Raw genomic sequence first — 25,648 nt, forward strand, 5'->3', positions numbered from 1 at the left:
GAAAGCAAGCGTTCTTTTTTTTTCTTTAAAGACAATTATTAATTGCACAACATTTCATGACTCATCGTTTATTTAGCCCCGCCTCCCGCCAGACAAGCTGACCCAGGCATGTTGAGAAAGCGTGTTACAACCCTGTGAGCACTAATTAAATATTTACCAGCGATTATTAAATTATTTGCAGGAAACATGATTGGAGTTCCCCGTCCCTTCTAATTGAGTCACGTCGTTACTGCCGTTGGTAGTTTGTTTGGTCCGCTGTCATTCGAGCTCAATGAAGAGGTCTTTAGGAGCGCCAAAAGCTCACGAGAGAGCACCACGCCGTGTGAGCTTCCTACATTTGACCTCCAGCTCCGCCCAACCAGCTCCCCCCCCCATGGCCTAAGACATGACCCCGAACACGGGGTTGTGGCGGCATATGCTGGGACCGATCTCCTCATAGTCTTTCTTGGTGTGGCACACTTGGTAGAACTCGGGCTGCCGAAACAAAGTGAACATCAAACTTAGATCGAATCAAGTCGAAAAAAAAAAAAAATGGCAATCAAAATAGTACTCACAGTGGAGGCCAACATGGAGCCGCCGAACCAGACGGCGTATCGTTGCATGTGATGCGTGATGACCTGCACATCAATGGGCTTTGGCTGCCAAAAAAAAAAAAAAAATTAATTGATTAATTAAGTTCTAGAATTGCAGTCAGTAGAACAAAAATTCCTGATTTTGCTGAATTGGGATCCAGCATAATTGACTGTTTTTTGTTTTTAGGGGGGAAATTTTACACCTCAAAACTGTATCGATACTTAGTATTGGTATCGGCGACTTACTACTCGATAACTGGGTGCTTGTGTGGTATCGAGTGCAAATTCATCGTAGGGAATTAATTCATCTGCGCTCGTTACCTTCAACTTGCCGCCGCTGAGTTCCTCGCTGATTTTCAGCCTGGCGTCCACCGAGCGCTTGAGATCCCTCTGCAGGCGTCTGCCAAAGTCTCGGAACATAGTGGAGCCTCCCGAGAGCACGACGTTCTGTGGCGCACTTGACGAATTAGCACAAAGTCCAACCGTTTGCTTTCCACTTTGCATACCTTGTAGAGAGGGCGGCGGACATCGATAGGGCAGTTCTGGATGACCTCATCCACCACCTCGGAGATGGGCTGTGTGAAATCTGGGTTGGCAAACTGCACGAGAGCAAACCATTGTCAATTCCAACTTAGGTAAAAAAATAAAAAATGCACAAGTGAATGCTGAACAGGAAGGCACCTCGGGGTGGAAGAAGATCTCGGGCCCTAAGAAACGCTCGTAGCCCACATCGATCAGGAACTCTTTCTTGGTGATGGTGTTGATGCCTGTGTACTGCTTGATCCACTTGGACCCGTCCGTGTCGTACTTGTTAAACTCCTTGACGAGGTCGGGGCACACGTAACTGAAGCGCTCCTGCGGTGACGTGATCAAACACTCGGTTAAAAAAAGTGGTGAGACGTTGACACATATAAAAAAAAAAATAATAATAATCCTTCAACTCTTCAAACTGACCTTGACAGCTTTGGCAGTCTCCAGCGACTGCTCAGGAGGGATTCCCACTTCTCGTTCCCTCAACAGCTGCTGGATGAAGTACGTGATGTCCCGGCCCGCGATGGGGATGTGTTTGATGCAGCTGCCGATGACGTAACCTTCAGCCTGGAATGCACGGAGGAAACAGGAATGAGGGCGGGAAGAAGTGGATTAAGCACACAGTCCACGTACCACTGGGATGACGTGCGTGACGCCGTCGCCGCTGTCGATCACCGTCCCCGTCAATGTTCGCTCGCCCACTTGCCGGGATGTCCAGGAGGCTGCCAGAGCCAGGACAGCCTAAGGACACAATTGTAAAAATAAACATGGCACCCCCAATAAAAACACTATAAATATATGTATATAATGATTTTACAATAAATAAGTTGGAATTTTCTTTTAGTACCTGAACAGCGATGTAGAGACCCGGGACATTGAACGACTCAAACATGATCTCGGCTGTGTACTCTCGGTTTTCTGGTGTGTTTAATGGAGGTTCTGTCTGCAGCCAAGAGACACACAGCACGTTACCACTAAACAAAACAACATTTTTTCAGGGAGGGAAGTGAGGTTTTACCAAAAGGAAGTAATGATCTTCAGGTTCCGCCCGCAGATACTTGAAGATGACTTGCTCCATGAATCTCTCCATCAGATCCCAGTCCTCCACTATTCCATGTCGGATTGGCCACTAGGAGGGAGCAAATGAAAACACTGTCAATCCTCTGTTGAGAAGTCTAACTAAACCGTTTAAGTTGCAAAATGACATCTGACCTTTGTTGCATAGGATGGCTTATCGATAGCTTCATCCCCGATGAAAAAATCCAGATCGTCAACGCCCTTCATCATTCGCCGCTGCGCCTGGTCGCCAACTTTGGCGGACTCTTTGATTGCAATGCCTGTTCAAAAATAAACGTTGGGAGAAGCCCCAAAAAATAACGCTTGTTCAGAAGGTCCTCATACTATGTTAATGTATAAACAGTGCAAATCAAATTCACTTGTCATACTTAACTCCATGTATGATCACATGACATGATAACTCTACAAAAAAAAAAATAATAATAATAAAAGGTGAAAATCTGTCATCCCATGACTTACATGACGGTATGATGAACTGGGGTTCCGTGTTTCCAGCATAACCAAGCTTTGTGTACCTGGAGGAGAAAAAAAACGTTAACGTCGCAGCTTCCGTGTGTGTGTGTGTGTGTGTGTGTGTTGGGGGGGGGGGGGGGGGGTACCAGGAAGTAGCATTAGCCTCGATAGCTACCGAAAGAAAAGCCCTTTAAAAGCCAGCTGTATCACAAAACGCAAGCCTGAGCAACTTATAAGTATCCCTCTTTCCCTCCATTAAAACAACAGGAAACTTTGACGACACAGATTAGGGAGAAAAGTGGTGCAACACGATGAGGGCGTTAGCCGGGTACTTGACATGTAAGCTAACCGCAGCTAAATAGCGCTAGCATATTCCACACCTACCCGGTGCCACAGTCGACAACGCAAGCCGGCATTCGACCAGCCATGCTCGCTCGCCTTCAAGCCAAATGCAGATAAATATGCCAGGCGCCCGATATAGATGGATGTGCCGATCGCGGGTGATTTAAGTCGCTGACGCCTCAAGAACACCAGCCCAGCCACTTCGGACGGAGGAGCGCTTCCGGGTTCTCAAAGATTTGCCTGCAAGCTTGTGGATTTCTCAAATGTAAAACAGTGACCCCTAGTGGATGGCATTAGCTAGTGCAACTGATTCCTTCTTTGGTTTATGTAAGTTTATTTAGTAGTTCGGGTACATTACCGCCATCTACCGGAATGGGGTAAAAGTAGTAGGGTAGAAAAAGTCGAGCAAATAAATCACTATTAATTATTTATTATTTATCATTATATTATATTATTATTATATATTATTATTTGGTGCTCATTGGCAACAATTTATTTGCATTTTCCATCTCATATCTATATATGGCTCTCTTCTAACAATGACAAGCTTGAAAATTAGGGAAAGAAACACTAGAGGGCAGCAGTGCATAATCCATATTTTTTTGTTTTTCTTCCGTTTGAGTAGTCTGTACTGTATATTATTAATGAGAGTGGTAGCCCTAATGGTTGCAATTCTGGTAAGGGTCAGTATATTTCACATTAGTCTAATGCATTCCTGCATCATCCCATTAATTTTCCATCACAAGCTGCTTTAACTTTGATGCCATTTTACTGTTGTTATAGTAACAACAGTTAAGTAGCTTTTAAAACAGTCTGGCCAGTAGATGTTCAATCGAGAACCTTGACTGACTCAGTCCTCATCCCACGTACAAAGAGTTAAAATGTTATGTACAAGTATCTCTGATTTCTTATGTGCACATCATTAGACTGAGACTTTAGTTTCACCTTCCTCTTATTAATTTTAATAATGTGCTGCTTTTGCCTGCCCTTTAAAGCTAGCTGGAGGTGGGCTCGGCCTAAGTGACCTCCTCCTCTGTGCTCGACCTTAACGGAGCACATGTTGAGGCGGTCGGAGAGCTGCATCGGTTGCTTGCTCGCAATAATAAAAAAGTTGTCGTTGTCCTAATAAGTCCTTTCTCTGTCGGGGTCATCCAGTGGGAGTTTTACAAGTCCTCGTCTTTGACACACACACAGAGGAATATGCAAAAAATATTCAGAGTAATTGGGTGATGTCAACATATTTTTTGGATTGAGCTGTATTCAATTAAAATATTTTTGTCCGTTCTGACTTTGCTAAGCAGAAAGGTATGAGTACATTTGACTGCAAGCAATGTTCCGTACTTGGTTAAATTTTTTATACTGCCAAAAATCAGGCATAAAAAGACTCCTGCTCTGTCAACACAACATTTATTGATCTGAAGAATAGTTGTACTCTTCACAGAAAACCGATCAGAACAAAGCAACAATATCTTTAACAGTAAAGCATAGAACCAAATAAAGACTATTATGCATACCGAGTAAAGAATCCCATGCAAGCACGAAAGGGTCGTGAAATCATGACGATCGGATCTAATCTGGCTAATTGATCTAATTCTAAACATTAATTACAACTCGAAGCAGCTCTCGGGTGAGAATTAAATTGTGCTTATGGTCCTTGTGTTGCCTTCACTCATTTTTCACTTTGTGCTCTTCAGATGTTAACCTAAATATATCAGCGCTTTTTTTTTTAGGCACAAAAAATGCATTTCCTTGTCAGCGACAGCGACACAAATGACAGTTCGTAGAATAGCAGCCATGACAGAAGCAAAAGTCCAACTCATATTTTGGCGCACCAAAAAAAAAAAAAAAAAAGAATCCAAGATGGTCGAAAAGGCGTGTCCACTGAGATTCCAAGTAGCAAGGGTTCAGAATTTCCCTTAAATGTACTTTTTGGATTTACGCGGCAACGAGCTTTGATGACAACCATCCCGTGGCTCAAATCAAACGAGAGAAAGAAGCGGGAGAAGGAGAGCGAGGCTGACGCTCATCTGCGGCTTAGGCGTCGCCATCGAGGGAGCGGCCCGCTTCCTCTTGGGCCCGTTGCAGAGTGCCGTGTTGCAGCAGGAAATGCAGACCGAGTTCAGCCTCCCGGTGCAGAACTGCTGGTAGCCCGAGGAGGCGATGAGGCACGCCGCGGACGATGCGCATGACTTCCGATAATGAATGCCTGCGAGGAGAGGGACAAGTTGAATTATTCACTTACTCCCTCTGGAGTCGGACCAGGCTTCAGATTTAATCTGCTGCATCGTGGCAAGGCTGACGTTTATTTATCACTATCGTCACCCTGGAGAGCAAAGTGACTGGAAAAGAGGAGCAGGTCCGCAAAACAAACGCCCCAAATATTCGGATTCATTACATGTTCCTGGGGGACGAGTGGAAAAAAAAGTATGGAGGGACAAAAAAAAAAAAAAAAAACCCTCAAAAGTCAGTTATCTGGTCCATCACCTGATGTATATTTTAAGGAGGCCGTGCCCTCGTGGCCCCCCCTCTAGCTTCGCCAGTGTTTGTGAAATTATAAAGTTAACTTATACTGTATCGGCAGCCGAGCGACCCTCAATTGATAATCGGAATAATCCATTTTGTTGCAACACGGCAATTTCGATTGGCTCACTCACCGTCGGGTTTGACCAGCACTTCCTTCTGGCACATGTCCTGCACGTTGACCGTGCAGTTGACGATGTACTCGGGCGTTGAGCAATCGTTGTGCTTCATCTCCTCACACTGGTAACACTGGATCTGAAGGGTGTCTCCTGCAAAGACACAGAGGAGCTTTGGTTTTCATGACATGGACTTTTTTTATTTTTTTATGATGGAGTATATTTTGGAGTGGCTCTGCATAAAGACATTGCAAGATTCCATGTTCTGCTCCTAATAATGAGTAGTGAGCAGTCCATGGTGCAGATGTGTCGAAAGTTACGGTGTGTTTATGGGCCCTAAAAAAATTGTATTTTCCATTCACCCCCATCAAGTGGGTGAACTTCCCTGGCAACAACCTGTCAAGGTTGCAAAAGGTTGCAAATCTGATATATTGTGTCATCCATGCTACTCATTTATTGCAACCTTGCCAGGAACGACTGTGGGATTGTTTTTGTTTCCGGTGTAATGGTCGAGAGAGTTGAGACGATAATATGTAATTCTATTTTAGAATATGCAATAAAATGTTGCTGAGGTTTAATTGGGGCAGCAGAGATTTCTGACAAGACGCCACCGCGGTTTTACGCCATCCTTGCACCTCGCTCGTATTTCACCACAACGTCTGCCTCCTTTTTTCACACTCAAATGCCCTCACTCAGTTTTCAAAGTCCACAAAGGCCAAACATAAGGTATGGCTTCATGTCCAAACAAAACTAATGGAGTCTTCCCTCCGCTGCACTGCTAGCTTGACATCACCTCGAGCTGGAGGGCGGCTGAGGATTTTTTGCCAAGCACATAATGAAGTGAGGCGAGGCCGTAAAAATCACATCAGTGGTATTTTTTTTTTTTTTTTAACAAGCGACTTTCTTAGAGGTCGGTAAAGTTTCATTTACAATGCAAACAAAAAGCGGCGTGATGCACTGCCTCCAGGGAAGTGCAAGTGCCACCACCTCACCTCTCCGAGAGAAAACATTTTACGGGCCACTTTTAAAGCCACGACGTGTGTTTGTCTGCTAACATCTCCATCGAAGCTTGAGTGTTTGTTTTGCCACAAACTGGCCAAAGCACCCGTGGACAACACAATTGTGTGCAATGCATAACAAACATCAGTGAAGCCTGAGAGTCAACTCAAATTAGTTGAAGCAATCATTGAAGCAGCATCAATCAAACCAAACACGGCACATATGCTCATTGGAGTAATTATGGAAAAGGTTGGACGCCATTAATCTGCCAAGTTTGCCACTGATAAACACAAGCAAACACAAAAAAAAAAAAAAAAAAAGGAAGTGAGTGAGTGGCTCAATCAGTCAGTTTCAGATTATGGTCGCAAGCGGCTTCTTATTATTTCAGAGGGTTTCTGTCATGCCGCGAAGTGAAATGCAGTTTATCAGCATGAACAAATAGCATTCGATTAGTCTCAATGGGTAATTCAGACCGATAAGAAAAGTCAATGGAGTTCCTTGGATTTAAGGCAGAAAGACGGAAAATATAATTAACAGCGTAGCATCTTATTATTCTGACTGCATATATGAATAAAATCAAATAAATGCTTCCGTTTTGAAAAGTCATCGTGCGTAATGCTCCGGTTGCATGACACCAAGTCATACCCAAAAAAATATATACGCAGTTGCGTTAAAGTTTCCTCATAATCACATTCAATCTTGAAACGTGACAACATTTAAGTGAGGTTATGATGAAGGTTATATTTAAATATTAAAGACGTACGCCCGTGCGGTTTCTCGCGAAAAAGGGGCACGTACCTGCGTGAACCAAGACTCCAAGAAGAGTCGCCAAAACGAGCAGACGCATGTCTCCCGGGATGGCATCCGACCGGAGAAAGTTGCTCAGAATACAAACAAGAGCAGGATGAAGCGCCAAGGATGAAGCGCACGCACGCTAGAGCTCGTCAGCATCCTCCGCGCTCGTCGTGGTCACCACTGCACGCGCGCGATGAGCGCCGGACCCTTATAGAGGACCACGTGACGAATCGAAGCACTCACGATCACTTTTTTTGTGATTTTCAATATTAAAATGACGTGCGATTTTTCAAAAACTTTTCTTAATTTCGCAGCATTTAAAGTTTGGCGCAGAGGTGTCCAAACTAGGGCTCTGGGGCCATTTGGGTTCCACTTTTTTTTTTAGTAGCCTGGAACATATGTATACGAAATCTAACCTTGCAACCAAAAAAAAAATCGATGATCTTGTGTGGTGACTAAAGCAAGCGTCACACATGATCATTCTGTTCCAGCGCCAGATTAATTCAGCATATTAGGCAGATTATGGCGCACAATCACCATGATGGAGTTTAACTAAGTGCACTCAGTCAAGCTGCGTAATGAAGCACCGTGGGACTGCTTACTTGGAAATCCCTCCGCACTCGTGGTGCAAACTGTCTCCTGTTGACGGATTGTTAGTAGAAAAGTGATTACAGGCGTGGTGGCCCCTTGAGGTTTTTTCTTTCCTGGAAAACCAAGTACGCACGCTGGGACAGACAAACATACACGCTCGGCTGCGACAGAAAATATTGGTCATATTTATTTAGGAAATAGTTACATAAAATAGAGCATTAGTGTAACAGACAAGATTGCACGCAGGAATAATTAGAGCAATTAATTGGGTTTACCAAAGTAACACTGCCGGTAACCATTTCCAAGGGAACATTTAAGGATAGAGGTGAATCACACTACAGTCCGATAGTACAAAAAAACCATGGGTATAAATACGCGACACCTAGAAAAATACACAAGCTCTCCGCACTCGCACATTTTCAAGAGTTTTATTAAAAAAAAAAGGAAAATTGCAACACGCAAGTCTGCTGTGTTGGTTAGCACCAGCTGGTCAAGTTCCAGAAAGGAATTTGGCATAATATTACCTATATATGTCTTTTAAAATAAAATATTTTAGCTCTTTTTTGTTTTTTTTTTTTTTGATCAAAATAAAGATTTCTATTCAAACAAGAACCCCAAAAGAATTCAATAAGAAAAGTTACAAGCTATTTTCCAAAAGCTCATTTAAAAGATTGGCAAAAAAGAATGTACAGGTGTATTTTTTTTTTTTTATGTGCATATTTGCATATATGAATTAGCAATGCCCCTTCTGATATTAACTTATATCGCTTTTACTTACAAAATAATCAAGAGGTGAGGTTTGGTTCGGGTTCGGAAAACCACACACACGCACGAGACGGACTTTGCATCGTAGAAACCGAGAAAACTTCTTGGCGGCGTTTATATGCAAGTCGACATCTTTCTGACGCTACAATTGATTTGAGTTCGCTTTGTTCCCTGAGCTACCAACAGTCTGTTAATCTGCACTAAAGAGAAGTTAAGTGACTCAAAATTAGAAATGAGATTTTAAAAAAATAAAAATATGTTGGAAGAGACATTAAGGAAGTCAAAGTGTCCGCTCTTTGATAGTGGAAGATAAAATTAAAAACTGAGCTAGGTGCATGTAGCAGCAGATTCAATTTCCTGGAATGTCCAAAGCAACTGCCAGCAAAGCGACCGACTTGACTCGGCCCAAAAAGAAAAAAAAAAAAAAAAACAGTGTAAACCTAAAAGGACACCAGAAATTGCATTGAGTCATGTTTTGCTACCATCAAGCTGACGCTTTGAGCTTTCCGCCTCTAAGTGCTTTTTTTTTTGTTGGGTTCTTCATCAACAGGTGAGGTGCAAGACTGCAGTCACTCCAATCAAAATTGATTCTTTGCCCCCGCCGCAGGCAGCAGGAACACTCGCGGCGGTCAGTCAATCGACGCTGTTGGATACCCAAATAATCACGGAAAAAAAAAAAAAAAAATGGCTCACACGTCATTGGAGACGCGGCTGGTGCAGGACGAGAAGCTGTCATAAAGCGAGTCGCTGAGGGAGCCCGCCGGATCGGCGCCTGCCTCGGCGGACAAGCTAGCGGATGAGGACGGCTCGTCGAACCTCCCGCGCTCACTCACGGCCTCCTTTCGGAAGCTGGGGCCGCTGTGATTGATCTTGTTGAGAGACTCCAAGGTGACGTCCAGCGAACCGGCTTGTTTGGGGCAGACGGCCGTCTTCGCCGGCGCAATTTCCTTCTGCGGAGATACAAACAATAAAATAAATAGTATAATATTAATAAATAGATAGAATAAATCAATACCGTATTTTCCGCACTATAAGGCGCACCAAAAAACCTCCAATTTTCTCAAAAGCCGACAGCGCGCCTTATAATCAGGTGCGCCTTATAGTGCGGAAAATACGGTAATAATAATAATAATTAGATACAATAAATCAATAATAAATATAAAATAAAAAAAACAATATATATTAAATAAATAAATGATATCAATATAAAAAATACTAAAAATAATACATAAAAATAGTATATAATAATACAAAAATAATAATAAAAAAAAATACTAAAAAATAATACATAAAAATAGTATATAATAATACAAAAATAATAATAAAATAGTCAAATCTGCTCATGTCACACGCCGTCGACACAAAGCGGCTGTTGACATCCTAGCAGGTGCTTCGAAAAGCACAGCGGAACAATCGTGCTTTACTTTAAGAGACCAGTAAATGGTGCCTGGGGTCACAACAACAAATTATGAAAGGACTGAAGCGCACAAGTGGATGAGATGTTCCAGAGCAGTTCTAAATATGGGACTTTTTAAACTGCCTTAAAGCTTTGAACAACAACCTGAAGCATGAACATCCCACAGCAGCACTGACGCCTGATTTGGATTTTGCCCAGAGTGAGAAACTGGCCTTCGGAAAAATATTTCGCCGTGTTCAAAGATTGTGCATAATACATGAGGTCACTGAAATTTATAGTAGCGTTAAATAAGATGCGCATATAACGTGAATACCGTATTGCGCTCTTAAATCTGTTGCTCTTAAATCCCACGGGAAATCGTTTAATATTTCACATTCCATGTTGTAATGTTCCATTTTCTTTCTCAAATTTCTCAAGGCGATAAGCTTCACCGTATCTCGTCTATTCCTTTGGTCCAAAACAACCAGAAATCTTTTCAACTATTGTTCCTCGGGCATTTTTTACTCCCCGGCATAAACAATAGGAAGAAGCGTAGGTGAGAACGGTGAGAGTCCGACGGGAGGACGGATGATGAGCTGAAAACAAAAAAAAAAGCTAGAGGAGAGACATTACGAGCGAGAGAACGACAGCGGGAGACATGTTGGTGAAAGGGAAAGACGACGCTGTTAGCGGGAGCGTCAGGTGCTGTCAGGATGATGAATGGGAGGCCAACGTGGGCCGCGAGGGTTCCGACGGGAACCGGCGAGCTTTGTGTCGCTCTTCCGAGTCTTTTGCCGCATGTTATTAAAGAGGCTCAAATCGCAGATCTTTTGACACCAGCCGGCAAACTTTCCCAAAGTGCGGCCGCCGGCGACGCCTCGCAAGTGCCGCAGCACGTCCGGACGGGAGCGTAAATAAAAGCCGATGATCTGTTGCAGGGATTCCCGCACGGATTCCCGAGAACTCGTTTTGACTCTTTCTGCTTTGTGACCCGTCCTCCACGATTATTTTCGCAGAAGACAATTCCCTTGGCTGCATTGTCTGCGTTTGGTGAATTTGACATTTGCTGTATGGAATTACAATAAAGTTTGATTTAATTTGAAGTCATCTCGCTTGAGTTCATCAAAGGTCAATAATAAAACTCAGTGAACAAACTCAAACGTACACAAGTGTTGAGTCAGATTCCCCCCTCCCCCCCTCGACTCAGATTATAGATTTTTGTGTCAGGCCCGGCATCGGGGTAGTCGAGGGTAGCCCGGCTGTCCTGCGGCGGCAGCTGGAGGCCATTTCACGCTCTCTGGTCCTCATTTGTCATTGAGCGTCGTTAAATAAGGGTAGGCAAATACCCCCTGACAAGAGATGGCGAGTCGATCGAAAGCAATTAGGCCGCTTTTGCTATGAAAATCTCCCGACCAAAGAAAAGCGTACTCACGCCGAGCACGTCGAGGGCCGATTCTTTACGCAACAGGTCGTATTGGCTGATCCTCCTGCTGTCCTTCTCCAGTTGAGGGAACATCTCGTGTTGGTACAAGTCCATGATTGACAGAGGATTCTCCACACCGCCACTCTTCAACGTCTTTTCACAACGGTCGACTGTTGGAGAGGGAGTTCACGCGAGTCAACCTCTGCATTTTTCACACTTGAAGAAAATTGGGAAGTGAGATATATGGACTGAATATTTTCGCAAATGGCTGCAACCCGCTTAAGTTAATCCCGAGCTTTTGGAAGCGTCATTTTCCTCATTTGGAGGTCCGAAATTCTAATTCTATAATAAATAAAAAACTAAAAAACTAAATAATAAAATAAATAAATAAATAAATAAATAAATAATAGATTCAAATATAATATAATAAATTCTAAATCTGGTTTTCTAGAACAAATATTTTTGATGGCGAAATTTTCCTCATTGGAGGTCCGAAATTCAAATTCTATAATAAATAAAAAAAACTAAAAAAAAAATATATATATATATAAAATATATAATGAATAAAAAAAAATAATAAAATAAAAAAATAGATTAAAATATAATATAATAAATTCTAAATCTGGTTTTCTAGAACAAATGAATATTTTGGACGGTGAATTGACTGACCTGAGTCGACCATTTTGTTGTAGTTGCTTCCCGAACTTTGCAGCGGGCTCACAGTGATTACGGGTCGCTTTAGTTCGGTCTCAGTGTCGCTGCCGCTACTGGTGCCGGAGTACGTACACGATCGCAGAGCTCGTTCCTAAATTTAAAAAACAGGAGAATGTCGTGACATGTCTGACATTTAGTCATTTGTGTTTAATAAAAATGAAGCTTCAAATATGCTTCATTCAGCAGTTGTCATATTTTACGCCTCTAGAGGGCAAGATAAGTTTAAAAAAAATCAAACGACTTGCTCCTTTATTCAAACCAACAGTGCCATCTAGAGGAGTAAATAAAATACAACTGGTTCATGAAGCAAATCTGAAGCCTCATTTTCCCATCACTAGAACAGAATGTTGCTTCTGTAAAAAGTTTTCTCCCATTAAAGGGAAGTTTTCTTCTACCATTGTGGCAAAAGTGCTTTGTCAAGAGATGTTCTGTTGGGTCTCTTTGATGCAGACCCTCAACCTGCTCCATTTTGAAAAGTGCTTTCCAATAATTTGGTGTGCACTTCCAAACTTAATTAAATTGGAAAATGCAAACACAGCAAGACCAATTTTGTCCCGCATACGTGGTTCATCATTCAAACTTACGGCGGAAACGTCAGGCTCCTTCGCTTTGATCTTCCTCCCGGTTTCATCGTCTTTGTCCTCAGTTGCGGCTAAACTGCTGCACTTCGGGGTGAACAGGCTCAACCTCTTGGTCTTGTTTGCACCTACAAGTCCAAAGAAAGACGATGATGATGATGATGGCCAAAAATGGCTGTAACCACAGTTGCAGTATAAACAAGAGTAATAATAATAATATTAATATTAATAATAAAAATAATAAAGTAATAATAATAATAAAATAATAATAATAAAATAATAATAATAATAATAATAATAAAGAAGAAGAAGAAAAAGAAAATGTAGAGAAAAAAAAGAAAGAAAAAAATGAAAAAACAGAAAAAGAAGAAAAAGAAGGAAAAAGAAAAGAAGAAGAAAATAGAAGAAAAAGAAGAAGAGTAAACTGTTAGGTTAATGGAGCTTGACTTACCGGCCAGTTTGGGCAATCGGGTCTGGACGTCCGGGGTGAAACCACTATAAGTGAGGGATGGGTCAGAGAAGGAGTGACCCAAGTTTCCAGGAGCATGCAAACAGGTGTTGGGTCGGGAAGGCACTTTGACACCGGGTTGTGAACATTCTGGAGGAGAGGAGGGAGGCTCGGCTCGGAGCTCGCATTTAGGAATATGGCGTCCCGAGTCAGGGAGGGGGAAGGTACCGATCCCACTGTCCAAGGTTCTCATCTGACAGCCGGAACCTGAAGTGACAAGGACATGTGACGACTAAGGGAAGCGAGGGTCAGCACACGGGAAAAAGGTGTGAGGGCATCACATGCAATGGAAAGGCTGGTGAGAGTACAAGGTGTCTGTTGTGGTGGGTTCAGAAGACAGAAAAAAAAAATTAGGATCACGTTCAGAGGAATCCAATCAAATTAAACTTCCTTTCATAGAAATGGCCACAGAAGCACTCGTGGGGACACACTCAAGTGATTGGCCAGGGCTTCAGGCGGAAATAAGCGACAGAGGGACGCTATATTATATTTTTACCATTTGGATGAAATCAAAGAGAGCGCAGAATTTGGAAACAAGTGAATAGATATAGCCGAAAAAACATGAAAGGCTAATTCTCCGCAGTCAGTCTCATAAAGATATCCGACAGCAGAAATGCAAATGATTTCTTCGGACATTCTGGATATTTCCATTCCCAACAGAATGTTGCATCATAAGCACACTTGAGCTCACAAGCTAACAAACAAACAAGTGTTTCTGAAACTGAACTAATCTTAAATCTTAAGGGGTCACAAGCTGTTTTGGAACCAAACATATCCAAACAGGCTTTTCTCAGAAACTGGCCTGTAATTCCTCCAAGATGAAGAATTAAGATTCCAAAATGGTCAGGTCAACCCTAACCAGGTACCGTATTGTCCAGACTATAAGGCGCACCAGACTATAAGGCGCACCTTCAATAAATGGCCCATTTTAAAACTTTGTCCTTATATAAGGCGCGCTGGACTATAAGGCGCACCATTAATGCATCATGTCAGATTTTTAATCCAAATAAAATCAGTCTCCATTTTATCTTTTTTATTCCAACTTCAGACGCAACAAATTACTCTATAATCACAAAATAATGATCCATAGTCTTTTTGATTCATGATTCATAGTCTTCAGCGGGCCACTTATAATTGATTTCATGACACAATGCCTCGGGCCAGTTTAAATTTAGAAATTTGGTCCACATATAAGACGCACCGGACTATAAGGCGCACTGTCGGCTTTTGAGAAAATTGTAGGTTTATAGGTGCGCCTTATAGTTCGGAAAATACGGTAAGCAAAAAACAAAAAAAAAGTCTGTCCAGAAACTTTTGTCCAAACCTGTGCTATTTTGCAGAATTCAAAACAACCACTTTGCTGGAATCATTTTGTGTGCCCACAAAGCGCATCACGGCATTTGACATCCACACGCACCAGCAACACCTGCGACAACCGTTTAATGTAAACAAGCGGGCGTGAACAGCTTGTTGTCGTCCTCGGCGACATTTGTCGCATTCAAATGCGGCGTACCAGACGAGACTGGCAACGGCAGGAGAGAAAGAGCAGAGTGCAGGCAGCCATAGATTACCCAGTCGTATAATCGAATGCCAGGCTTGACAGTTGAAAATGCCCTCACTAAGCAAACTATAACAAGTTCCAGCGTAATTCCAGCCCGAGGCAACGACCACTGGACCTAATGTAGTTTTTCATGAGTCGCTATCACGTCCAGGCTGCATGCTTGGAGGCCCTAAAGCTATGATGATACCTCCACCGTCTGATGCTTAGCTTCTATTTGTTTTGATGTATTTATTGTTTTTATGCCCTCGGACCATAAACGAGGTTCTTTAGTGCCTAAGCGTCAAAATTTGTTAGTTCATCTATCTGGTGCGTCAGTTTTGGATGACTTCTGTTTAGCATTTAATTCGTATTAATAAATGCTAAAAAATGCTAAAAGCTGTAACGACACGGCAGGCGCTCAGTCGTTATGACCTTTAAAGCTGGAGTTACAAACGAGCTGTAAATAGCATCTGCTATCAATCACACAACCATCCAAGAAAATACAAAACTTACCCATCATGTGGTCTTGACCGGTTGAATCGACCTTGCGCCCCTCTTTGCCGTCAGCCCTCAAGTTGAGCTTCTGACTCATTAGGAGAGTCTGTGAAGTAAAAATGACAAAATGGCCTCAGGACGCGAGATGCTAGCTAGTCGATTAGCATCTTCAATCGTAGTCTAATTAATCGAGTTACGATTGGTGAAAAGAGAGTCACAAGGGGGTCAAGTTGAGCTTCTCACTCATTAGGCCAGTCTAAATTAAAAATAACAAAATGGCCTCAGCACGCCAGATGCTAGCTAGTCAATTAGCATCGTTAATTGTACTCTAATCGAGTTTCAATTGGCGTGTTTCGGAGGGAGGTGAAAAGGGAGTCACAAGGGGTCCTAAAGTGTCTGGCTTTTGTGCCGTTTTGTAAGGAGATGATGGATGGAAGGCTCGGGGAATGGTATCAAATGGCCCTTTGTCGAATGGAGGGCTTCTGATAAGGAGCCTCCTCAGCGCTTATCAAAAGGCCACATCAGGATTACATTTCCGAGGTGATTTCGCCGGGCTCTCTTTGTGACTGCACTTAGTCCTCTCCATTAGATGTTCTTTTTGTAGCTTTTAACGCTCTCAAGAATCGATGTTGAATCTTTTAACTCAGACATAAAAAAAAAAAACCATATTCCAAATTATTCATTTGCTATGCTATGCTATGCTATGCTATACTATGCTATGCTATTAGAAAAACAAAATCAGTGTTTCAAGTCTGTCCCGATTCGGGAAAAAGAAGCAATAAAAAGAGTCGTTATCAAAATAAAACAAAACGCTAACTTACAGCCGCATCGGGACAGATCTTCATGTCTCCTCCCTTCATCTCCGAATGTTTCTTCGGTGTGGAGATCCCCGTCGGCGATGCGGTGACTAAGTTGCCTTTTCCAGCTGTCCTGTAAAAAAAAAAAAAAAAAAACAATATTTGAGCTGTATTTCAAGATGTGTTGAAAGCTGCTTGTCCCTTATGTGAGCACGGAAATGGCAACGAACATGATTCTCAGAAGGTGTGACCAAAAAAAAAAACCAAAAACGGATCAATGGAGTGAAGCGCCGCAGCGTGCCTGCGCAACAATTGTCTCGAGAGTCACAACCGGAACAGACAGCTGTGTTTAAGATTGTTTTTTTTTTTAAGCTAATGTTTGCTAGCAATCGCTTACAAACGATTCATTTGAAGGATTCGATTCACGACTCGGTGGAGAGACAACGCGTGGCAGCAGCGGGAATTAAATGAGTAATCAATTAGGTAGGGGGGGGGGTGTTGATTTACGCACCTGCCAAGAAGCTCCTTGACAAACTGGTCCTTGCCGATGAAAGCGGCGCTGCACTGGAGCTGACTGGCAATCTGACCCATTTGATTGTTGCAGTGGTCCATGATGGAGCTCAGCTTGTTGCTCATCTCCGATTGATTCTGCGCCTCCAGACTGTCGTTTTTCTTCTTCTCCTTTTTCTTGTCCAACTTTATCTGTTTGCCTCCAAGGACCGATCCAATCTTGGTCTCTTTCTTCTCTTCTTTCCCTTTGGGCACGTCGGTTTTCTTACCGGCCACAGCCGGAAGTTTGCTTTTCCGGAAACCGAACCAGTTTGCTAGCGAAGGAGCGCTTTTTTGTTTGGCCTCACTAGCGGCGACCTTCTCTTGTTCTTGACATTTTTGTAGATTTTCTTCAATTCCCATCATGACCTTCTCTTCAATAGTGCAGGCTGACGGGCTGATTTTTTTCTCGTCTATATCTGCGCCATGGTTTGGCGAGTCTGTCAGGGTTTTTCCTCCCGAGCTCAGTTCTTCCTCATTAGGGGTGGTTGCCATGCCTCCCGTTTCTCGCACCACGTTTTCTGAACTATAAGGACAAGAGGCTGGAGGCTGAAAGTGTGAGGTGGCTTTTCCGGGCCTGCAGATGTTATTTATTCGATTTTTTTCACAGATGGGCAACCCACGCGTCTCCTTGTGGGAGGGCGACGTGACCGTCAGCCCCTTTGCTGAGCTTTGAGATTCATCACCTTTGGAAATGAACTTTGAGGTTCTCTCTGGTGGGACGTTCTGATTGTTGGGTCTCGTCCGGGGAGAGTAGACTGGACTCTCCGCCGAGCCGGGAACCTCCGAGGAACTCTGTCTGGACAAAGAAATCCCCCTTTCTGTTGAGTTGGTGATGATCTGAGTTCTGATTTTTCCTGGTCCCTCCAGAATGTTGTTGGGTTTCTCGCTGTAGTTGGTACTGAAGCTCTGGCTTCGGGCTTTGGCCCCATTCATTCCCAAGGCTGGTTTCAGATGGGATTTGGCCGTAATGGATACGGATCTGGAGAAAAGTAGACTGCTCCTTTTGCCTTTATTGCAGACGTCCCCCTCGTCTGGTGTCACGACGGGATTGAGCTCCTCTTCCGGTAACCTCCCGTGAACTTCACCTTCCACCTCTGTCACAGACATCTTGGATGGCGGATCGATACCGCACACCGGCCGCGAGCTGTCACATTGGCTCGAGGTGTTTGAAGTCACAGTCTCCTTGGAAACTAAGTTGATATGATCTTTTTCTTGCTTATCTGGCAAAGAGGGACTATTTTTATGGCCCGGAGGCGATTTTAAAAATGGTTTGAACCCGACGGAAACGCGAATCTTTTGACTCTTTTGCGACGCGTTCGGGGAAGTCACGACCGAGCTTGGCGGGCTGACAACATTTTGCGGTTCCGTCTTTACCGTCGGGGCTTCCGGAAGTGAAACTGTTAAATTAACCGAGGGCTTCTGGTTCTCATATTCGTGGGCGGAGCCTCTCTTATTTTCAAATGAGGACCCTCTGATGGCACTATAAGGCGGGGGGACATTCTTTGAGCTTTTAGGTGCATTTTCCATCTCGGGGTCAAAGCCTGAGTTTGTGGGTGGGAGGTAGTCTTTTGCGGCGGCCATCTTGGAAGTGCCCGTGTTCGGTGTTATGCCAGAGGACTTTTGAAGGTGCTGACTGGTTTTGTCGACCAGTTTCTGAGGTGCGAGTGCAGTCCCGTAGCCGGCGTCCGTGTCCATGTCTTTATCTTTAATGGGTAGCGTTGCTTGCATATTTGGTTGGAGAGACGTGTAGTAACTCGGGGGCGGGCCCCTCGTAGCGGATGCCTGAGCTAGCCCCGTTTTATGTGCTTGAGGCGACCCCTCGTAATTTGGTTTGATCAGTAAGGAGGTGGTACGACCTGGCGGAGGGGGTGGCGAAGGCGACCTGAGTTTATTTTTCACGCTTTCACAGTGTTTGTCTCTGGTTGGTTGTTCGCAATTGTCGGCAAACTCCAGTTGTTTCCTTGAGAGTCGAGGGGAACCGGGGGATGAGGTTTTACTCCATTCGGACCGATTGGGAAGTTTGGAGTTGGCCACCTTTGGGCTCTGGGAGCTCTTGATGAAACGGGATATCTTCGTGATTGGAGGTGGGGGTGTTTTCTCCTGACTTGGAGTTCCTGAGTTTCCACCGTTTGGCTCGGTGGTCGTGCCTTTTGACAATCTGATTGGGGATGCGGAAGGTTTACTACAAGCTGGAAGTTTTGAGACCACCGCCATCGGAGAGGCGGAATCGTTCAGAGGTGGGATGGAATGTCCTTTAAACGCTCGGCTGCCGGGCGGCTTGATTAACTTCCGCTGTGAGGCGAACTGCACGGAGAGCCGGTCTGCGTTGCCAGCCCGGTTTGGTTTGCCGGTCCTGAGCTGATATTCCGAAGGTTTCTCCGGACAATCGAGGACAGCGTAGTTGTCCGTATGTGTAGACTTCTGACTCGTTGGTTTTTCTTGAAGGTCTAATTTGTTGTCTTCTTTTAAAGGGGCAATTGTAGGTCCATTAAGCTTCTGAGGACTTAGTTCAATAGGTTCCCCTTGAGCATCAAATACTGCCAAGATGCTTTCGTCGGACAGATAATTATTAGTTGCCGTGATGGGTTCTGGTCTACTATCTGCAGACTGGGTTCCGACTCGGTCCCTTTGCAAACGCTGTGGCCTGAGCGGTTTGAAAGCACTCCGGGACTTCCTCTCCACTTGCTCTTTTGGTTGACTTGAGGGCACCTGTGGGTCACATTTGAGTTCTTCTAGATCGTCCACATCTGAGAAGCAATTGGAGCTTTCTGGATCCGAAGGGGGAACGTGTAGCACCGACACTCGAGTGAACGCTGACGGCCGTCCACTCTCGGTGAGACAACTGCTCGTGAGTTTCTCGGGACGTTCGTTTGATGGAAATTCCGAGGGGGGCTTTGTCACGACGAGGCTCTTGTCAGCCACATTTCCTCCATCTTGCATCCCGTCCCAGCTGCACAGCGTGTCGGAGATGCTGTGGGGGAGCTTCTTGCAGTAGAACCAGCTGTCCCTGTTAGGGACGTCAATCGCCTGGCTGGATTGCACAAGCTCATCATCTGCATCGTCCGAATCGTATAAAAACTTTTTCCCCACAAGAAGCGATGTTCTTCCAACGTGGGTTGGCTTCGACACACCTTTACTGCTACTCTTGATACCAAGCGAGTAAATACCCTCGTTGGAGTTCATGCAGTCTTTGTAGCCGGACTTGGAGACCCTGGTTGAGGATGAGGACCTGTGCTTCCTCCTTTGCAATTTCCTCAGCCCCTCCAGGATGTTGGTCTCCTTACGCCTGGTGGGCATCTGTTCCTCCAGTGGGACGTTGATGTTACTCGGGGCGGACGAACCCAAATTTAGCCTCTTTTCCCAGGTGAGGGTTGAGTGCTGAGGGAGGGTTAAAGAAAAGATGGAATAAAAAATCAAACCGGATTTATGTGGAGGAATAAAGTGGAGGATTGTTACCACTTTTCCACAGGAGGATGGCCCGTCGTTCCAGGTGTAGGAGCCGCTGGAGAGTTCGCTGCATGCGCTCGACAGCGACAGTTCGCTGCTGCTACGGCTGCTGCGTGGGTACGTTGGCATCGGCGCTGTCAGACTCAGCTGGCTCAGACAATTGGCGGCGATGGGCAAACCTGGCTTTCCGTTCAACTCCTGTGAGACCGAGAAGTAACATTGTGGGAATTAGGAAACCGGGAAAGGTTCTGGTGTTCAAAAACAATGTTGTTGCTCTTAAAAATAACAAAATGAAAAAAAAAAATCTTATATATACTGCAAATTTACATTTATTGTAAATGTATTGTTATTTTTATCATTTTTATTAATAATATAATATATAATACATAATACATATAATATATCATATATAATATATAATATATATAAAGGTTCTGGTGTTCAAAAACAATGTTGTTGCTCTTAAAAATAACAAAATGAAAAAAAAAAATCTTATATATACTGCAAATTTACATTTATCGTAAATGTATTGTCATTTTTATCATTCTTATTAATAATACATAATACATAATATATAATATATAATAATATATAATATAACATAATATAATATAATATAATATAATATAATATAATATAATATAATATAATATAATATAATATAATATAATATAATATAATATAATAAAAAACAATAAAATAAAATCATATAAAATATAATATAATCATATTTATAAGTCAAGATAGGAAATCTGCACATTTTGACATAAATGACCTTTTTTGGGCATTATTTCATCGCCAACTCCTTTCCTCGCCTTAATGCATAATATATAAGGTGACCAATGAAGAACATTGTCCCATAAAGTCTTTTTTTTTTTTTTTTTTTTTTTTTAATGACAAGCATCTCAATCGATGGCTTTCTGGTAACATGACAAGTGTTTATTCTTCTTTGTGTTAAGTGACACCGCCAGCCATTTCTGCTAAGAGTGGGTTGGGGGTCAGGCTTTTAGATGCTAAGGGTTGTATTTTAATATCATGTAATGATTTCTATGCTAGCTCAAGGGCACCGGTACCAAAAAAAAAAAAAAAAAAATCACTTTCCATTAGGCTTACAGTTGTAGGAGAATTTGTGTTCCTGGACAGTAAGAAAGCTTTGCTTCTTTCGGGTTCCTGGAGCAAGTCAGCTGCAGACAGATCCATGATCCGTGACTGGAGTTTCTGGAATGCAAAAGTTGCAAAGATTTGACATCAGGGAATTAAAAAAAAAAAAGAAAGAATCTTCCGAATTTGTGCAAAAAGATACTCTTGAATGTTTCCATGCTGGATTCCGACTTGCATTTACATCATCAGTTGGAATAAAACATAAGTGAACAAGAAATAATTGCATCAGGGAATAAGGGACGCCTCTTAATATTTCCCCCACAATTCATTTGCTTGAGTGGAAAGAAGACAAAACCAAATACGGCTTCGGTGTATTAATCTTAGCGTTTAATTAGCCCGGCTTTCTGTGAGCAAATTAACTTCATTTGAATTTCCAGACAGTGCAGTGCAATATTTTTTCTATATGCAAACTATAGAAATATTCCCACAGACACATACATACATATATATATTTATTTTTAATATATACGTAGTACATACATATATATATATACATACATATATATTTATTTAAAATTTTTAATATATACGTACATACATACATACATACATATCTAAATATATATATTATGTTTTATTTATTAAAATTTTTAATATATATATATATATATATATATATATATATATATACATTTTTTTAACGTATATTTATTTTTAATTTTTAATATATACGTAGTACATATATAATTTTTTATAATAATAATTATTATAATAATTTTTATATATATTTTTTATAATTTTTAATATATATGTAGTACATATATATATATACATTTATATTATATATATTTATTTTTAATTTTTAATATATACGTACATACATACATATATAAATATATATATATTATATGTTTTATTTATTTAAATTTTTAATATATATATATATATATATATATATACATTTTTTTTTTTTTTTTACTTTTTTTCATACAAATTTAAGATCTCACAGCAGTGCTTGTTAATAAACCGAATGCCATTTTTTTTTTTTTTAATTCTTGCCAGTCCCTAAATGTTCATGCGGTATAAATTAGGCACCTTTCATTTTTTTAAAAGCTTTAATATCAATGTCAAAGTGATGCAGCCGGCCCGGGACATGAAGATGGGAGTGGCTGAAATGTCACAGGGTTCCCGATCTTATCGTAAAGTGTAGAATTTCACCTCCTCAGCATCCTCATCAAGCATTCAGTCAATAGTGTCATCGGGTCAAGGAGGGAGGGGGGGGGTGAGGGTGAGGGGGGGTCGGCCAAAAAAAAGTCGAACGGACGTCTGCATGGATTTGTCCCTTTTTACGGTTCTACGTACGATTGAATTTTTCCTGAATATACTGTGAAATATTTCCAAGCCTGCAGTTTTGTATGTAAATGTAAAAACTATAACACTCTCTCGTTCTTATCAACATATCGAAGCGCGGGAGAAAAAACACCCACTCGACATAAAATGGCCGTCAACATGACCCAAATGTCTTTTACGTCGCTCTCACATTTACAAAAAGCGCATATTCAGCTTCCGATAAGAGCAAAGCCAGATAAAAAAAAAAAAACACAAACACACTCGCTTGTGTTCCATCTTGTCCCGATTAGCAAGCAGGAGATGCCGCAAGTGCAACAGCAGCGAGGAGGTCACGCTCCGTCCTTGAGTCCCCCGACCAAGCGCGGCGTTTGTCCCAAGTAATGGGACACTTAATTGCCAATCGCCTGCCATATTTGATAAGCGGTCGAGGCCGGTTCGGGGTGGCTGCACAGCCAGGACGCCGAGCATTATTGCGCAATACCTTTTCCCGAAACGAAGCTCGGATGTTTGCGGTAGGCTGGATGGACGGGGGAAGGAACGTGCGTGGCTATGGCGCCATCAAATTCAAGATGGCGTTTTATCAGTGAAGCTCAAGAAGCCCGTGGGGAAAAGGAGAACTTTTTAATTACTGATAAGCAAAAGCTTTAGTCCTGGACTGCAAATAGCGCAAAATTAAATCTCGGCGCACTTGAAGTTGTCGTAAAAAAAAAAAAGAAAAAAAAAGAAAAAAGGAAAGTTATTTCGTCTTTTTCGCTAAATAAGAACAACAAGGTAGGGTCAGAATATAATTTATCGATGTCATCTTCGTTATATTATTACATTTACTACCGGCGGTGAATATGAATGAGGGCTCTCCCCGATGTCATTGCTAATGATTGATACACGTTTTTTATTGATTCCAATTTGATCATGATAGGGATTTGGAAATAATTAATGACATAAAAAAAAAAAACTATTTTTTTTTATTGTGGCTAGCCTGAGTTAGTTAATGCTAAGAAGGAGGAGAAGGAGGACAAGAAGAAGAAAAAAACTCATTTTTAAACATCTCAAGGGAGAAAGAAAAAAAATTCTCTCTATATTCTCATTCAGTGCCATTGACGGTTATAGACGTCAACGATATTAACTAGGTTGGCAGTGAATGACAGCTGAGATGGAGCTCTAAAAAAAATTTGATGTTTTCACACATTCTTTTTTTTCCTTCCACCATAACATCATGTGAATGCTGGCTTTATCTCATTAGCTTAGCACAAACCAAAAATACATTTTGACTGAAGTTTGTCAGCGTGGACAAATACACAATTGTTGTTTCAGCACTCGAGAAAGGAAAGCTCGCTAATGATGCAGTCTAGCGACTCTCCGGAGAATTCCCTTATCATCACTTATGATTCTTCCTCGGACCCGATCGGTTCCTAACAAACCAAAATGTCGTGACCGCTTTGTATCTTGTGAGAAAATGACCGCGGGTCACCTCGGCGCCACCATCATTCCAGTGCTCGATCCACTTTGACACCTTTCAGATTGACAACACAGCACAGTACAATTTGGTTTCACTAAATTCTCTCCTTCTGTCTCCTCCTCCGTCCCTGTGGCGGTGAAGCTGGCTGATAGCTTCATTTTCAACTCTCCTCTCTTCCCTTCTTATCTCCCCTGGCTCTCCCTTTATGCCTGTTCACCCTCTCTGTTCTATTTAGCTCATTTTTTTCCAGCGCTGACAGTCCAGTCCAGTCCAGTCTTTTTTTTTTTTTTTTCTCAGCAGCCCGTTGTTTTCATATTGACGGCGTGGAGCCCCGTGGCCTCGGAGCTGACCTTCCTTCTGCACCGGCAATATTATACCATCACTAACAACAGATGGGTGGGTCTGTCTCATTTCTTCTCTTTCCGCCTGGCGCTTTGCAGTAAAGCGCTTGTGTTCAGGTGGCTCTGCAATGATCTGAGGCAATTTCCCGCCAATCTAAACCCGCATTCCTTTAGAAGGTATTGCAAAGTGCAAAGTCATTCATACTTTACAGCCCTAGCAAGAAACTTGGAATATGAAGATAAACCAATCGGCACTTTGCAGCGCCCCCTCCCATCAAATTCTCTTCATTATCGGCCGAGACCAACCTGCCTTTTAAAGAACTAATCAAGTGGAAAATAACTTCGGTTGAGAATACGTTCCTCGCGGTTCGGCCTACCTGCAGGAGCAGCTCCGAGGTGGGCTTGATACGCTGCTGGAACAGAATCCCCAGGGCCCGATTCTGCTGTTCCAGATCAAAAACTCGAGTGCGTAGCTTCAGACATTCTTCTCTCAGGTCCTAGTCGCAAGACAGAACCGGAAATTGAAACAATGTCCGCATACGTGAGAAAGTCCACTCATGGTGAGAAGATAGAAGACAAACCTTCTGAGTGACAAGTGCCTGCACGACTTGATTGGCGACCTTGAGAGGGACACATAGAGCAAATTATATTCATACATTTTAAAAATTAACAAATATTCCAAATCTAATATCATCAGAATGATGGTTCGTATTAATTATGATTGAGCAGAACGATTAGCCTAAACGTTGTTGTGTCTTGGCTCTGACCACAGTGTCAATAACGAAGCGGCTCGCATTACTGCTTATCGATCCTTCATTAAGTCGGCGTCGGCTCTGGAGTATTCTTGTTTATTGAATGAGGGGAAGCCGACTCGAGAAGAGACTCGCCATCTGATTGCGCTCGTCTCGTCTTGGAGTAGCTAATGTGTTTGCCGGCGCGCTCCGCGATCCCGTGTAAACAATCATCTTCTTTAATCAGCCACTTTCAACTCCAATCTCATCCGCCCGCCAGCAGAAGCCGACGCACGCCTCCTCGCGTCCCCTCTCCGTCCTCGGATCGCGCACTCCCACTCGCCGTGATTCAGCAGGCCGCTATACCGATACCCCCCCCCCCCCACCCCCCCACCCATGTGACTCCCTAGGCGGTACTCAGCTTAAAAACAAGCACCAAGCAAAGGTAATTGTGCTGT

At 42.7% G+C, this 25,648-nt stretch overlaps 3 protein-coding genes across 9 annotated transcripts in view; all 3 read right to left on the reverse strand.

The window, feature by feature from the left end:
* Window positions 1-52: 52 nt before the first annotated feature.
* On the reverse strand, window positions 53-3,223 carry LOC125989348 (actin-related protein 3). Its single transcript, XM_049755590.2, has 12 exons — window positions 3,018-3,223; window positions 2,640-2,695; window positions 2,316-2,440; window positions 2,122-2,232; window positions 1,951-2,046; window positions 1,737-1,844; window positions 1,527-1,670; window positions 1,254-1,427; window positions 1,079-1,171; window positions 894-1,019; window positions 555-638; window positions 53-474 (listed from the first exon to the last, which is right to left on the reverse strand). The coding sequence occupies exons 1-12, from the start codon at window positions 3,059-3,061 to the stop codon at window positions 379-381; spliced, it is 1,257 nt and encodes a 418-aa protein (XP_049611547.1). The 5' UTR covers window positions 3,062-3,223; the 3' UTR covers window positions 53-378.
* A 1,142-nt stretch (window positions 3,224-4,365) lies between these two features.
* LOC125989350 (ly6/PLAUR domain-containing protein 1) lies at window positions 4,366-8,025 on the reverse strand. The gene is made up of 3 exons (XM_049755592.1): window positions 7,409-8,025; window positions 5,630-5,764; window positions 4,366-5,181 (listed from the first exon to the last, which is right to left on the reverse strand). Exons 1-3 carry the CDS (start codon window positions 7,455-7,457, stop codon window positions 4,955-4,957), a joined length of 411 nt encoding a protein of 136 aa, XP_049611549.1. The 5' UTR covers window positions 7,458-8,025; the 3' UTR covers window positions 4,366-4,954.
* Window positions 8,026-8,158: 133 nt separating this feature from the next.
* Window positions 8,159-25,648, reverse strand: part of LOC125989346 (nck-associated protein 5) — a 64,621-nt gene continuing 47,131 nt past the window's right edge. For 5 of the 7 annotated variants that reach the window (XM_049755580.2, XM_049755582.2, XM_049755583.1 and 2 more), the window contains 12 exons: window positions 25,041-25,079; window positions 24,837-24,956; window positions 21,325-21,429; window positions 20,221-20,409; window positions 16,724-20,142; window positions 16,237-16,345; window positions 15,434-15,521; window positions 13,324-13,587; window positions 12,879-13,000; window positions 12,250-12,385; window positions 11,590-11,750; window positions 8,159-9,711 (listed from right to left, as the gene is read on the reverse strand). In XM_049755580.2, the coding sequence (XP_049611537.1) occupies window positions 9,451-9,711; window positions 11,590-11,750; window positions 12,250-12,385; window positions 12,879-13,000; window positions 13,324-13,587; window positions 15,434-15,521; window positions 16,237-16,345; window positions 16,724-20,142; window positions 20,221-20,409; window positions 21,325-21,429; window positions 24,837-24,956; window positions 25,041-25,079 (5,013 nt within the window). In that variant the 3' untranslated portion in view covers window positions 8,159-9,450. Of the gene's footprint in view, window positions 9,712-11,589; window positions 11,751-12,249; window positions 12,386-12,878; window positions 13,001-13,323; window positions 13,696-15,433; window positions 15,522-16,236; window positions 16,346-16,723; window positions 20,143-20,220; window positions 20,410-21,324; window positions 21,430-24,836; window positions 24,957-25,040; window positions 25,080-25,648 lie in introns of those variants that run through there. The other 2 variants (XM_049755581.2, XM_049755587.2) reach the window with 2 other exon arrangements.

The sequence above is a fragment of the Syngnathus scovelli genome, chromosome 2 (genome assembly GCF_024217435.2).
Source record: "Syngnathus scovelli strain Florida chromosome 2, RoL_Ssco_1.2, whole genome shotgun sequence".
NCBI classification, from domain to species: domain Eukaryota; kingdom Metazoa; phylum Chordata; class Actinopteri; order Syngnathiformes; family Syngnathidae; genus Syngnathus; species Syngnathus scovelli.

Excerpts from the sequence above, each read along its gene's own strand:
- LOC125989350 (XM_049755592.1), bottom strand. The coding sequence starts at position 7,457 with ATGCGTCTGCTCGTTTTGGCGACTCTTCTTGGAGTCTTGGTTCACGCA. Across the intron at positions 5,765-7,408 it reads TGGAGTCTTGGTTCACGCAG|GAGACACCCTTCAGATCCAG; the intron begins GTACGTGCCCCT and ends GTGTCTTTGCAG. Across the intron at positions 5,182-5,629 it reads AGTGCTGGTCAAACCCGACG|GCATTCATTATCGGAAGTCA; the intron begins GTGAGTGAGCCA and ends CTCTCCTCGCAG.
- LOC125989348 (XM_049755590.2), bottom strand. The coding sequence starts at position 3,061 with ATGGCTGGTCGAATGCCGGCTTGCGTTGTCGACTGTGGCACCGG. Across the intron at positions 1,172-1,253 it reads AGATCTTCTTCCACCCCGAG|TTTGCCAACCCAGATTTCAC; the intron begins GTGCCTTCCTGT and ends GCTCTCGTGCAG. Across the intron at positions 475-554 it reads GCTCCATGTTGGCCTCCACT|CCCGAGTTCTACCAAGTGTG; the intron begins GTGAGTACTATT and ends TTGTTTCGGCAG.